At 28.9% G+C, this 14,502-nt stretch overlaps 1 protein-coding gene across 4 annotated transcripts in view; it reads left to right on the top strand.

Annotated features, from left to right (window-relative positions):
• Positions 1-14,502, top strand: part of LOC136983944 (zinc finger protein ZFAT-like) — a 50,142-nt gene that overhangs the window by 23,209 nt on the left and 12,431 nt on the right. For all 4 annotated transcript variants that reach the window (XM_067280834.1, XM_067280831.1, XM_067280833.1 and 1 more), the window contains 4 exons: positions 8,805-9,126; positions 13,041-13,294; positions 13,364-13,564; positions 13,635-14,444. In XM_067280834.1, coding sequence (XP_067136935.1) covers positions 8,805-9,126; positions 13,041-13,294; positions 13,364-13,564; positions 13,635-14,444 — 1,587 coding nt within the window. The remainder of the gene's footprint in view (positions 1-8,804; positions 9,127-13,040; positions 13,295-13,363; positions 13,565-13,634; positions 14,445-14,502) is intronic.

The raw sequence follows: 14,502 nt of genomic DNA, 5'->3' as shown, positions 1-14,502 counted from the left end.
TGTGTATGGCTACTTATTTTTTGAGTTTTATTTTTTTGTAAGGTGACTGTGTTACATGGTCTTGATTGGTTCTAAGTACTAAAAAGATTGCAATGTCAGTTCTGATTTTGTACTATCTGATCACATTTTGTTTAACTATAGCTTGACATTGGAGTTTCCAATAGAGGAGACTAGTTCAGTCAAACTGCTCCCATTCCTTCTCACAAAGTTTCCATTACTCTTCTAAAGTTTTTGGATAACATTGACTCTGAGCAATGATGGAGAATATTTAATTCATGTATAGATTAAGGAAGGTACTTATATTAAAAGTTTAGATAGTATTAGTTTTTATAAATTATAAAAAAACATTTCATAGATTCCAAAACTTTACCTATGTTATGTGAAAGCAAGATCTAAAACTGTCATGAAAAGTCTCAAAGGCCACTAATTATGTACCTCAGAAAAATTATAAAATAAAGAATAGCATATTTCTCATTAAACGAAATATTTGTTTGTTATAATCACATTCTATATAAGTGAAAAGAAGAAGATAATTTAACTTTTTAATAATTCATATATCAGAAAAATAACAACAAAACAAAATTTGTGAACATTTTTTATTATTTTTTAATTACTCAAATTAAATGTTTGGCCCATGATTTCGAGTTACTAAATTTTGACTTACCTTTGGAAGAAGGTTTATCATTGCTAATCTAGAGTTTGTTTCAGCAATCAAAAAATGCAAAAATGTCTTTGGGCCAAACCGTATTTTGAGATTCATAAGGGTACTGATCACTATAAAAGTTAAGAAACACAGATGTATATTATATGTATACGTATACATATGCAATGATTCAAAAGTCAGATTGTTTTATTTTATTTTATTTTTTTTTGCAAATAAGTCAGTAATTTACAAAAGTGTCAAAGCATTATTGTTTATTTTAAATAAGCAATAATGCTATATATATATATATACTTCTTCACTCATGTCTTAGAGATATTCGCCATTGACCAGATCATCCTCACTTATTATGTATCGTTGAATGCTTTCCTTGGTAGTTTTAATACAAAACTACCAAGGAAAGGATTCAGAGATTCAAACAGTTTAAACAGAATTTTTAATATAATTTTTAAAAATTAATCGAAAAATATTAATTAAAGAAGTGCTTACCTACAGAATTATAACGAATTTATTAAAAATTGATGTCTTCAATGAATTCTATGCATATATCCTGAATAAGCAGAATGGATTGATTTTTGCTCAAGCCAATTAGGATGTATGAGTCAAGACTTTGTCCTTATGGAGTCAAATGCCATTATTGGATCCACAAAACATTTATGGAATTTTATTATTTCATTCTATTAAAACTGGTCTAGAATATTTGTTTGATAATATTTTGAGTTAAATTTAACATTTTTGTCCACTTTATAAAGCTGAAACTTTGATAACAGAATAACACAATGATCCAGACAAAAAATGTCATGATGTTTTCTGAATCATTTTTGACAGGGTTAGTATTAGTTGGCTTGTAATAAATAGCTTATTGCTTATTACAGTGGTCTAGGAATGTCCATATTTTGTTGAAATTATGATAAATTTCTGTTTTTATTTTTACCATAAAGATACTTTTTGGTAAAAGTTTTCAGTAAAGTTTTCAGTAATTGATCTTTCATTCCCTGATAAGCTGAGGATGCAGCTTATGAACTGTATTCTTACAGTGTCTTAGTTTCAGATTTTTGTGAACGATAGTATGCACTATAGACTTTACTAGTTCAAATGTACAGGCAACGGTCCTTCTTGAACTTTGTTTTTTTCAGATACTGAGCAGCAAACTTTGATCACTACCTTAGAGTCAGACATGGAGCATGTCTGTTTTGAGAGGTTCCTGGAACCATGTCACTACAATAAAATTACTAATTAATTACATAACTTATTGTGGTGTTTGGAATTCATTAATGTGAAAATCAAGAAATTGAAGATATCAGAAATTTTCTGTGGACAATATAAAAATTAAATATACTGCCCAGGTACTTTCCAACTCTTGGCATTGGTGGTGTTTCTTTTAGTTGGAACTGGCTATGACAATCAGATGAGCCCCACTGAGACACTACAACACAGATCATCAAAACTACCCACCACAACATGTTGGAGACATGATGGAAGAAACAATGATAATACCATTTGCTCTCTCCCTTCTTAAGTTGCAAGGATAAAAGTTGTCTGTTCCAAAAGAGAATAGGGCATCAATGCCAAAGATGTAGAGAATAACAAAATATGTAATTTCACTTTTCTTTTTTGTTCCAAAATACTGTCTAGATTCCAGTTCAGACTAAAAAACAAAAATGTGTCTTATGTGGAAAACTGTATAGCAAGAATACAATGTGAGAAGAGTTAAAATAAAACATTTGCACTGCCATGGATTAGGACCAAATGATTCAGTTGAACATCTGTGTGGCTACTTGAAGTTTAAAGTTTATGAGACTCAATCATTGAATGTATGCAATCTGCATTAACATATTGGTATTTTGGCTAGTTCTGCTACCATAATAGGTGATATGCTGTTAGCCATGTGAAATTCTGTGGTTTCAATGTGGGTATGCATTGTTGCAGAAAATAGTCATTTTGAGTATGTAAAATAAGACAAATATTAGTGTTTTTTTTTTTCATTTAATTGGTTTTTGATATTTTCCATGCAACTGGATTATTCAATTTCAAATTTTCAGAATTTTTTTTTAAATTAAAAGCTATGTTTTTTTATAAATGAGATGTAATAAGATATCATTTTTCTGTCCCAAGCCTTTCATATTAATATAAAGTCCATTCATGTAAGTGAGATTTACTGCAGTAAGTTAATATTTTTGCTCATGGTTTTGAAGAATGCAAATACAGGTATACCTCAAGTTACGTTGCTCTTGAGTTACATCGTTCCCAATTATATGTCGTTTGTCAAAAAAGTATATGGAAAAAAAAAATCAAGTTTAAGTCAGTTTATTCGACTTTAAATCTGTCTGCCACAAACATTGAAATTGTAATATCACTAAAAAAGCATTGAAAGCACATAAAATCATATTAAAATATGTACATTTACAGTAAATGTTAATATAATCATCATAAATCCTAGAGAACGAAACATGAAAACATCTGTGTTTCTGTGTTGTTGTCTTATTTAGCGGTCTTTAAGTGCTCATTATTGGCGTTTAGTTACGACGTAAGTCGAAACTATGACTTACGTCGTAACTACACAAGTAAATTTGACTTATGTTGCCTCTCCTGGAACCAATTACCAACGTAAGACGAGGTATACCTGTATAGTAAAAAAATAGTTCAAATTAATTTTTATAAATTTTTGATCATGATCTATCTAATTTATATGTAAATTAAATATAATTACATACAGTTAGTTCTTGATTAATCTACTTTCGGTGAATGTTTTCATTTTAGTATGGTTTATTAATTTTGGAGAATTTTTTTTACCACATTTTTACTTTTCTGCCATAACACAGGCTACTATTCTGGTTGTTATAATATAATATTGTAATTGTGTCACATTTGACTATCCAGGGTTTTGGAATCTTGATGTTTTGAGACACCTTGATCCCAAAAAAGCCAAAAAATTGATACCAGTGTGTTTGTGTGTTGGCATCTGTTTGGTTTAATATCTCAGGATGGGATAAAGATTAAGAAATGAAATTTGGCATGGTAATTGAATATAAGGGGCATTGATACTATTAAATTTTTGATGGTAAAGGTCAAGGGGTGGGAAAATAGAGGGGGGGTCATGTGTCATATCTTGAATGAGGTTGGAAACAATGCTTTCAAGGAACATAATCCTCAGTTAATATGATAGATATCTATATATGACTATTACATAAATATTATTAGATAGAACAACTTATCAAATTTTTTTAATAAAATGATTCATAAAATAAAATTTTATTTAATAATGTGTACTTATACAGATATATAATTATACATATTGGGTTGTTCAGAAAGTAATTTAGTTTTTTCCATAGAAAAATAAACACAATATTCTTATAATAAATAAATATTTTATTGAATTATATATTGACCATTTTGGTCAAATACTTGTTGTCATTGTTTCTGGTAGTAGCATGATTTCACATTCATAAAAGTTTTGATCGTTGTTTACAAAAAACTGATCCAAGTGATTTTTGACATTGTCATTTCAAGTAAATGTCTTACAGTTAAAAAAAAATTTGTATAGACCAGAACAAGTAATAATCTGAGTGTGCCCGATCTGGCGAATATGGTTGGTGTGATAACACATCCCATCTAAGCTATAACAGTTTCTGACGAGTTACCAAACTTGTGTGAAATTTGGCATTATCATGGTAAAACACTACACTTTGTTTGTTGATCAATTCTGGCCTTTTCTGTTTGATGATATTACTCAATTTGTTTACTCGATGGCAGTACACTTTCGAATCAATTGTTAAATTGTCTGGTAAAAGCTCAAAAAAAAATTTCTTTAAAATCCCACCATAGAGAGCATCTCTCGTTAATAACATGTGGAACCCATATATCGAGCTTTGAAACGAAACCAATTCGTTTTAAGTAATAATAAACGGTTCAATTTAACAGATTTAATCTCTTAGTGATTTCACGTGTTGTTATACGGCAGATTGCTTCAATCAGTACCTTTATTTTGTTTTCATTGGCTTCAAATGGCCATCCAGAATGTGGTGTATCTTCGATATTAAAATTGCCAGAACGCAATTTTGTAAACCAGTTTTGGCACTGTCTTTCTCTCAACACATCTTCTCCAAACATGTACCACAATTTTTTTCTTGTTTGAACAGCATTTTGATTTTTTAGTTATAAAAAAGCAAAATATGCCGAAAATGATGCTTTCAGATTTTCCATATTTGATGGGTCACCGAAAAAAAAACAATTGTACAGAATCAAACAAAATTTCTTACAAATAAGCCTTAAAATGTCAGCTGTCAAATTATATAATGAAAATGTGGTTTAAAATCAAATTGGCTGATAAAAATACATCTAATTCCTCTAGTAATAAAAAAAAACGAAATTACTTTCCGAACAACCCAATAGATTGTTATATACAATATATATTATGATGTATATTTTTGGAATGAATCTGTGATTTTGTTCTTTAATTAGTACTGTTACACAAATTGTTTAAAAATATTAATTCTAACACTTTCCATATTTGTAATTTCGAATTGTATTGTCTTAAACACGGAATTAAAAATGGTGGTCTCTGTTTGAGCAAACTCTGTCTTCAAAAATTATTAAACTTTTCATATTTATTTTAATAAAGTAATGGATTATTTTACAGAGCATAATTTATTTTTAGAGAAATACAGTAATACCTGTCTTCATTGACTTTGGTTATCATCGGTTTCAGTTTTTGTTGATTTTTTTCTACAAAATATTTGTCTAGGTTGTTGTTGGTTGTCTTGGATTTTGTCGGCATGCCCATGTGACCTTGCTGCTAATTTTGCGAAAACAAAGGGTGTCCCTCACGTTTTCCTGCTCAGTGTGGCATTGTTTTTCATTGTGTTGTTTCTTGTTTCTCATCTCAGTGCTGTGTTGTGAACACTACACTGTGCATCTAGCCAATTCCATTGCTTTCCTTTTAGCTCCATCACAGGACCAAAGAAAGTTTTCAGAGGCAGCCACCTTTCGAATGCCATGTTAAATGTTCATTTTATTCTTTACATTAATCTTTTATATTAATTTTATATTAATTTATTATTGTTTTTAGTATTGAACACTATATTTTATTCTCTATAAAATATGTTTTTAGTATGTATTTTGGAGTGTCTAGAATGAATTAATTGGATTTACGTTGATTCATATGGAAATAATTACCTCGGTTTTCATTGGTTTCAGATTTTGTCGATTGTTTTTGAACAGATTATTGATGTAAACCGAGGTATCACTGTATTTATTTAAATATTATCATGAATTTTTTGTGAATAATAGTTGGTAAATATTTAAGATACTTTTTTTAGAAGAAATAGATGTAATAATTTTTTCATTTGTATTATGATTATAAGGAATCATCTGATTTTTAATTTTACATTATTAATTTAATTAGTTTAAATAAAATCTCATCAAATAAAGAGTCTTCTCCATTACAGAAAATGTCTTCTTATATACAAGGGGATGCAAAAGTAGGTATACAGTAGTATGACATTAGTGTTATGATGCTTAATTCATTAAAATTATTAGCACATTAAATTAGTTGGCCTTATTTTTGATATTTTTGGTGTCATTAATCATATTTTATCATAACTAATAAAAATGCTGATAAAGACCTTTGTTTCAGAATGTGCATGCGCATGTTCTTGATCAGAGGAGTGTGTGAATAATGACAGCAAGTAGTTTGAGTACCTGTGCTTGTTATTACATGTATGTGCAATATTCGTTTGTTTGTATAATAATAAATGCAATGAGTATTGTGCCTGTTTTCTTTTTTCATCACTGTATACCTACTTTGCACACTCTTGTATATACATGTAGTAAGGTCCAAAAGTTCTGGTCTGACACTATACTGGAGGAAAATAATTTTTTTATATAGTGTCTTTATAAGTTAATATATTTCTCACAGTGCTTTATTAACAGTTCTATAGTCCAAATTCTTTTCTTCAAAATACTCCATTACTGCAGACTGCATTTATTCATAAGTTTCAAATTTTTCTTTTGCAAATCTGATTTCAATTTTGAGACAAATAATAATTGTTTGGTGCCAGATTAGAGCTATAAGGTGAATGATTTAGTTCCCTGAAGAAGCCACATTTTTGAATTGAAGCCTTTGCAAGATTGATGTGTTCACTGGTGCATTGTCAACAACAATTTATGAAATGGCTTTCTATGTTATTCTTTTTTAATGGAGTCTTTTAATGCACTAAAGAAGCATAATATTCCCTGAAGATGGTGATATTGTTCTTTGAAATCAATTGGAAGGATCTCAGAATCCAAAAAAATCATGGCCATGATCTTCTTTTGTGACTGTGTCACTTCTGCTTTGTTGGACCTTAGAGAACCAAGATGTTGCCATTTTATTGATTTTCTTTTTGATAAAGGCTCATGAGATAAGGAGTTAGTTTTATTCCCAGTAACTTCTTTCTCTCACTGTTTACAAAAAGATAACTCTGTTTCTCATTTGTTATTCTTTTTGAACTGAAGAAAGAAGTTGCAATACTCACCTTGCACTGACCTTATTCACATTGAGATTTTCATGTAGAACCTACAGCTTTATACACTACACTAGAACCTATACTATACTAGAACCTACGCTACACTAGAACCTACAATATTGATTTACTTAGTATGTACTGTACCACTGCAGTAGGCATAGTTCATCTTTAATGGATTCTTTTGCTAATTGGAATTGTCCATTCTTTTACAGTAAAATATGAAGGAGAAAAGTCTCCATAAACAGCATCCAGATTCTCTTTAATCTGAAATGGACTTTTTCCTATTTTATTAAGGCCGCGACTCCACTAGCCGTAAAAGGGCCGTAAAACCCCTCACCGTAAAAGCTTTTACGCCTGAGCAGGTCATAAAACCAACGTAAAAGCGAGTTGAACACGTGCTCAACTCGCTTTTACGTTGGTTTTACGACCTGCTCAGGCGTAAAATATCATGGTCACGTGATTAAAAGCTTTTACGGTGAGGGGTTTTACGGCCCTTTTACGGCTAGTGGAGTCACGGCCTTAAGACATTTGATCCCAGCTCAATACTCAATTTTAAACATTTTCAAAATTTACTCCAACTGTGTTAGTTAAGTTGATGATATCTCAGTAGCAAATTTGAACTGAATTTTTATTTAAATCTATTAATGGATCAACTGATCAGCCAATGACAAAATGATATGCCACATATTGTTTCAAAGGAGTCAGGCTGAAAACTTTTAGATCTTTTTGAATAACCCTATATGTAGTATATAGGATTATTCAAAAAGAACTCTCTGGTTTTGTAATTTTATTGTAAGGAATGTATGGAACATATTGTTATTATATGGGTATAAGGCAGAGATGTATACCTATTATATGGGTATTTATGTGTGTCTTGAATCCAAAAGTTTTTATTTGAACTATTCAAATACAAAGGACTATCCTGTACACCACTAGTTTCATTATGTTGCATTGCCACTAGGAGTGTGCAATACAACATAGCCGCTTCTGGAGAGAAGACATTTTATGTCCTGCAGTTTCCAAAACGAAATCTTTTATAACTATGATGACACTAGAAGATGAAATTTGATAAAGAGTCACCATCGGAGAAAAGCATTCATAAGTGGTACAGACAATTTGTGGCTATAGGTTGTCTGTTTAAAGGGAAATTTGGTGACTGGCCATTAGTGTTGGACAACACTATGCACCAAGTCCTTAAAGCTTTTCAACTAAGCCCATGGACATTAACAATTGGGCAAGTAAAGAACTTCAACTGCCACAAACAACTGTCTGGAGAATTGTCCAAAAGCATCTATTAATGAAGCCATACTGTTTGCAATTACTGACTTGGATGTGCTATACCATGTTTGGGGTGAATTAAAATATTGCACTGATATCTTGTGTCATGCAAGGAAGGATTATCAATGAAATATAGCATCTCTAACTGTCTGAAAAACTTTTAGAATTTTTCTAGAAATTTTCCTTACACTATATGTTAGTATTAGTTTACAATAAACAGAACAATTTTTTGAAATAGTGAGTTATTTTTGAATAATGATATGTATGTATGTATTTATGTATATAAATTGTTTTTATTTATAGAAGATATATTTATATATATTAGATGCAATTAATTAATTAATAATGTTTTAAATTAGGAAAATTCAGTTTCTGAAGAAGTTATGGAAGAAGAACCTGAAGTTAAAGAAGAAACAGAAGATGATGAAAAAGAAGTTGATACAGATTGTACTGAAGATTTCAAAATGTACATGTCTATAGATAGACCACCTTGGTCACGAGGAAGACGAGGAAATAATAGAGGAAGGTTTAGAGGAAGAGGAAGAGGTCGAGGAATTTACAGGAATATGGAAGAAAAACAAAATGATGTCACTGAATTTCAAACAGAAAATAATGATGGAAATAAAGAAAATCAAGCTCTCATAAGTATTGTTATAGAAGATATAGAAAATGAAGTTAAAGGTAAGATTTTAAAAAGATTATAAGGTAAAAAGTCACTTATTGAACATTATTCATCAAAATTCTAACTTATACTGTAAAAGCTCAGTATAATGGACCACCATTAGACTGAATAAATTGGTCCATTATAACAAAAATTCGTTCTATTGTGATTACTAGTTATTACAGACTTGTCTATTATATCAAAAAGTCCATTGCTGTATGGTAAAATCAAGTTAAAACAGATCTCAGTAATGGACCTGGAGAAAATATCTGCAGTTTTTGCCAGGTCCAGATGCTGAATCAATATACAGTGGTGCCACTTCAGAGTTTGAATGCAAAATTCAACAAAAATTTACTTCAGAGTTCAAACAAGATTTCAAAGTTTGAAATGTGTGTGCAGTGAAAAAATGAATTTGAAGCATAAATGCAATCTGTTGTGTGTCTAAGTCATCTCTCACTCTCACTCTTGTGTTTATTCTCATATGTTTTGAGTGTTTTTTTTTGCTTTGTTTTTAGTGTTTGGTTATATGTATTGTGTGTTTTTTGTCAAATTTTAACAATGTCTTCCTGCAATTTTTCTTTGTCAACATATTTTGAGTGCCCTGTACATTTTATATCCTTTAGTTCGAAATTTCCCAAATAGAACTTTTTAAACCACATTTAATATGTTTGAAGTTCAGAAGCATCTTTCCCATACACAATACATATTTTTTTTTTTACTATTTGTACTTCATTATAACCTTTTTGAAACTAAAGCATAATATATTTGATAAGCTTTTTATCTGAAGACATTACAATTTGATTTTATTCAAACAAAATGGGAAGTAGCGTTTAAATCAAGCTTCTAAACAAAGAATAAAATCTCACATTATCTATATTTTAAATTTCACAACTGTTATAATTAAATCACACATCTATGTTAAGATGCCTAAGTCAACAGTGTAGGCCTACAACCAGTAAATGCAATTTTCATTTTATTATACAGTATTTATGTATTTTATTTATGGTTTTGTGTTTTAATTTAATATTAGGGCATTTAATTATGCTATTTTTATCTTAAATTATGTGTACTTGCTGTTTAAAGTTTATTGAAATGGATATTTGTTTGATCAGTTGTTTTTGCACATACAAAAATCTAATGACTGGGGTCCGATCGGGGACCGATCAAGTTACACCTATATGTGGGCGCAAGATTCGAGGTTGTCTTTTGTTCGTGACCAGTGTCCAGTCCGAACCGTTATATTCAATTCTTTATTATATATTAACCCACAATTTTACGATTAGAGATCTTGCACTCTATGAACTTAAAAATACTGTTCAGGTCCGGGAATGGATTAATTTACTTTTCACTATTTCTAATGGAAAAATTTGATTCCGAGTTTGAATGACCTCCTGGAATGAATTAAATTTGAGTATAAGGCATCACTGTATTTTTATCTCATTTCAGCAGATCTGTTACTGTGAGTATAAGAGGATTCTACTGTTTACAGTAATAATGACTTGTCCATTACTGTATATTGATATTGTGAATATAAGTGAATAATGTAGTGGACAAAATTTTCAGTTGGAAAGCATATAAACAGATTTTTATTAAACTTGTAAAAACAACATATCTATCAGTAAATCTAAAATATAAATCTAAAGTTTTTCATTTTTTTTATTATAGCTTTGCTTTACAGAGAGTAAATCCAAGACTTGTCCTGCATAGAGAAAACAAAATCAAAACTGAACAAAAGTAGTGGATCAGAAAATGAAACAAAAACTAAACATAATGTGAAAATCTGTCAAAAAAAAATGATTGAAAGATGTATTTTTGTATTTATTTTTGCAAATAAATCACACAAAATGATGACTATGACAAAATAAATAAAACAATAATCACAACAAAATAAAACAAAAACTAAAAAGTCCAAAATAACAGAAGGATAGGGGTGTGCAGGACCTAAAAAATAGTCTGTTACAGCAAATAAGTTTTCTTATAATTTTCCTATACTTTTTCTGGAACAACATCAGCCATCTGTAATAACGCGAGAGCCATAATATCGAGCTTTTACTGTAATTCAGAAATAAATCAAGTTTTAGTTTAATTTCTGAAGTCAAAAAAAATATAATTTAAACTAAACTCAATACTTGTTAACAAAGCAGAACTTTTGAAACTGTATTGAGCTTTCAGAAGTTCTATTTTATAAACAAGAACAATTATTCCAAACATCTTAAAAATTTGCAATAATGATCAATTCATATTATAAAATACATCAAATCATACAACAATTGTTAAAAACAAAAAAAATTAAATGTTAATAATTGAAATTGAATGATTTTAAAATGTGTATTTTTAAATAATGATCCTTTTATTAATAAAAATTATTATTTTTTTTAAATAAATAGATACCTGTTTCAACTTTGTAAATAGCCCTTTTAGCATTTAGTCTTATCTATTGTCTTAGGAGTTTAACTTCCTGTCTTTCCTATTTTAAAGTTTGCACACAACATATGTTATGTTATATTTAATGTACATTATAATTATAAATACATAACATTAGATGGCATTTGTGCATCCAAGCCCGTTATGTTGTAAAAATATAACAAACATTTTTAATTTTCTAATCTGATCTAGGGCATGCTCTTTTGTCAGTCTTAGATAACAGAATTAAACCTAAGGGGGTTTATTTAAAGATCAATTAATTTCTATTTAAACTTTAACCTAAAGTTATTTTAATTATAAATAATAAACATCTCAAACTGTCTTGGCATAAAACAGAACAAACAAATATTCTGCCCTGGCTCCTTTTTGTTGCTCATTCTATTTTCATATGTAAATTGAATACTTCTTGTAAAAGTTTCACTAGTTCTAATGATAAATCTAAATTGAGTTTTTTATGCTGGACATAATTAACATATGATAACTAGAAGCAAGATTACAAACATGCATACAGTATGAAGCAAAACCAATATGGATGCCAAACTCCCAGTGTGTTTTATTTGTGCATGCGTAACAACAATTATGCATTGACATTAATAAAGAATCAAATACAGTTGGTTTCACAATTTTATAAAATAAACTTCTAATGCAAAACATTTCTTACATTTATACTGTTATGTTACACACAAAGTTATAATGGATCTTTTTATAATGTAAAGTATGTACATTGTGTGCAAACTCTGTATTGTGTGCAAACTCTGTATTGTGTGTTTTATCCCAAGACTTATTTTGTTTGTCATGTAAGGATAATTACATGTAAATCTTTTTATGCTCAAATATCTATTTAGCTATTATATATGTAGTCATATTTAGCCAATGCAGTTTATGTTCATATTATTTATCTCACTTCTGTAGTTGGTCATATGAATTTACTGAGCATCTGATTAAGTTTGTCATGTTTGAACATTTTAAGAGCTGCTTAGCATATAATTCTTGCCTATTACAAGTAATTTTGTTCATTGAATGAAGTATTTATTATAATTTGGTTTGTTCCTTAAAAACAGTATTTCATCATTACTTTTAATTATTTCTGTAATCTTTATTTGTTTTACAGTATTTTTTAATATTCCATTGTATTACACATTTAATTGAAAAATCTTTGAATTTTTATTAATCAAATTATTAGCATTATATTTTATATATATAAATATGAATTATTATATTACATTGAATATTTACATATTATTTTTATATTACAAAAACTAATTAAGATTACCAATATCTAAAGCTAGATTTCATCTGTATTTAGATATTGGTATCTTTATAGATTTGAACATGATTGTAATTATATTAAAAACTAATTAATGTTGTTAAAATAATGATACATTTTGTTTGATAAAACTGATTATTTTCTTCTCTTGAATAATTAAAACCTAGAAATATCCTTTTTACAACTTGATGATTAAGCTCATTTGTCAATGTTTAATAGAACATTAATTATTCTCTTTATTAGAAAATGATGATGACTCATCAGGACCAAAAGCAAAGCTTAACTGGAGAAATGACCCTCATCATATTCCAGTTTTCAATACAGAAGATGAACGACTTGCATTTGAAGAACGACTAAATGCTGTTGATTTAAGTTGTGTAGATCATCTTTATGTTTGGCATGAAGTAACACAAGATGTAGATATGAGTAAAATGGGTAAAATGACTGGAAGGGAAACAAATGAATTACTTGTATTTTCATGTAATATATGTAAAAAGGTAATCATAATTTGTTCAATTATCATCAATTTTTAGTTAATATAATTAAAAAAATATTCATATTTATAGGTTTTCAAATCTCTATCCCACATGAGGCTTCATTGCATTATTCATACAGATTTAAAACCATTTGAGTGTCCTCAATGTCCATTTCGTTCAAATGCAAAAGGAAATCTCTACACGCACATGAGAAAGCATACTGGTAATTATTTTAAGTGTTCACAATGTAATTTTCAGAGTTTGAACAGGAGTCATTTGGCTGAACATGAGGTAATTGAAATAATTTTATAAAATTTGATTATACAAATATTTAAATAATGTAGGTTTTGTATTTTTTTAGGCTACTCATAGTAATAGACGTCATCAGTGTAAATTATGTCATAATTATTATAATACGGTCAAATCATTAATGAATCATGTGAGGAAATACCATACAAATTCTCATGGTAGACAATACTTATCCACATTTCTTGTAAAACCTCAAAACCTTATGGCATTACTTCATATTTGTCATATATGTAATCGAAAATTCAAGAAAAAAATTGATCGTGATCGACATCTGTTTATTCACAATATTAGAGATAGCCCAAATATCTTTCACTGTAATCTTTGTGATTATACAGCATGTCGGAGATCATATTTGGAAAATCACCATAGAAGACATCGTTTAGTTTTTGTATGCTGTTTATGTAAAAGTATGTTTATCAGTACAATTGTCTTAAAAAATCATCTTCAAGATCACGTTAATAAAAAGTCTGTGAATCTTCAATCAACTAATGAATCATCAGAGAATATAGAAGATTGTAATTTAGCAACTAATAATGATCAACCACTTTGTGATGATAAAATTTCAGATAACGAAACTCAGAGTATTGAAAATAAAATACAAATTGAATCATTTTCACCACTTAAAACTGTATCTAAAGATAACAATATGGATTTATTAAAAAATGAATTACATTGTTTTCCCAAAGATTGTACCATAGATTCATTATTCAAAGATTCTTTGAATAATAGTTGGTATCTGCCAGAGCCAGATGGAACTGTTGCACTTAGCCAATATATAAATCTTCCTGAGGAATTAAGAGAAAATCAAGATCAGAATGAGTCATCTGTTGAAAATATAAATAATCAGTCATCATCTGTGGATGTAATTATAACATGTTTTGTTTATTACATAAGCAATATATTATTTAATTTTTGCATTA

This window comes from Centruroides vittatus, unplaced genomic scaffold (assembly GCF_030686945.1).
Source record: "Centruroides vittatus isolate TY-2023 unplaced genomic scaffold, ASM3068694v2 contig_898, whole genome shotgun sequence".
Classification (NCBI taxonomy): domain Eukaryota; kingdom Metazoa; phylum Arthropoda; class Arachnida; order Scorpiones; family Buthidae; genus Centruroides; species Centruroides vittatus.
Note: the sequence above shows the minus strand (reverse complement) of the source record. Positions and strands in the feature narration are given on the sequence as shown.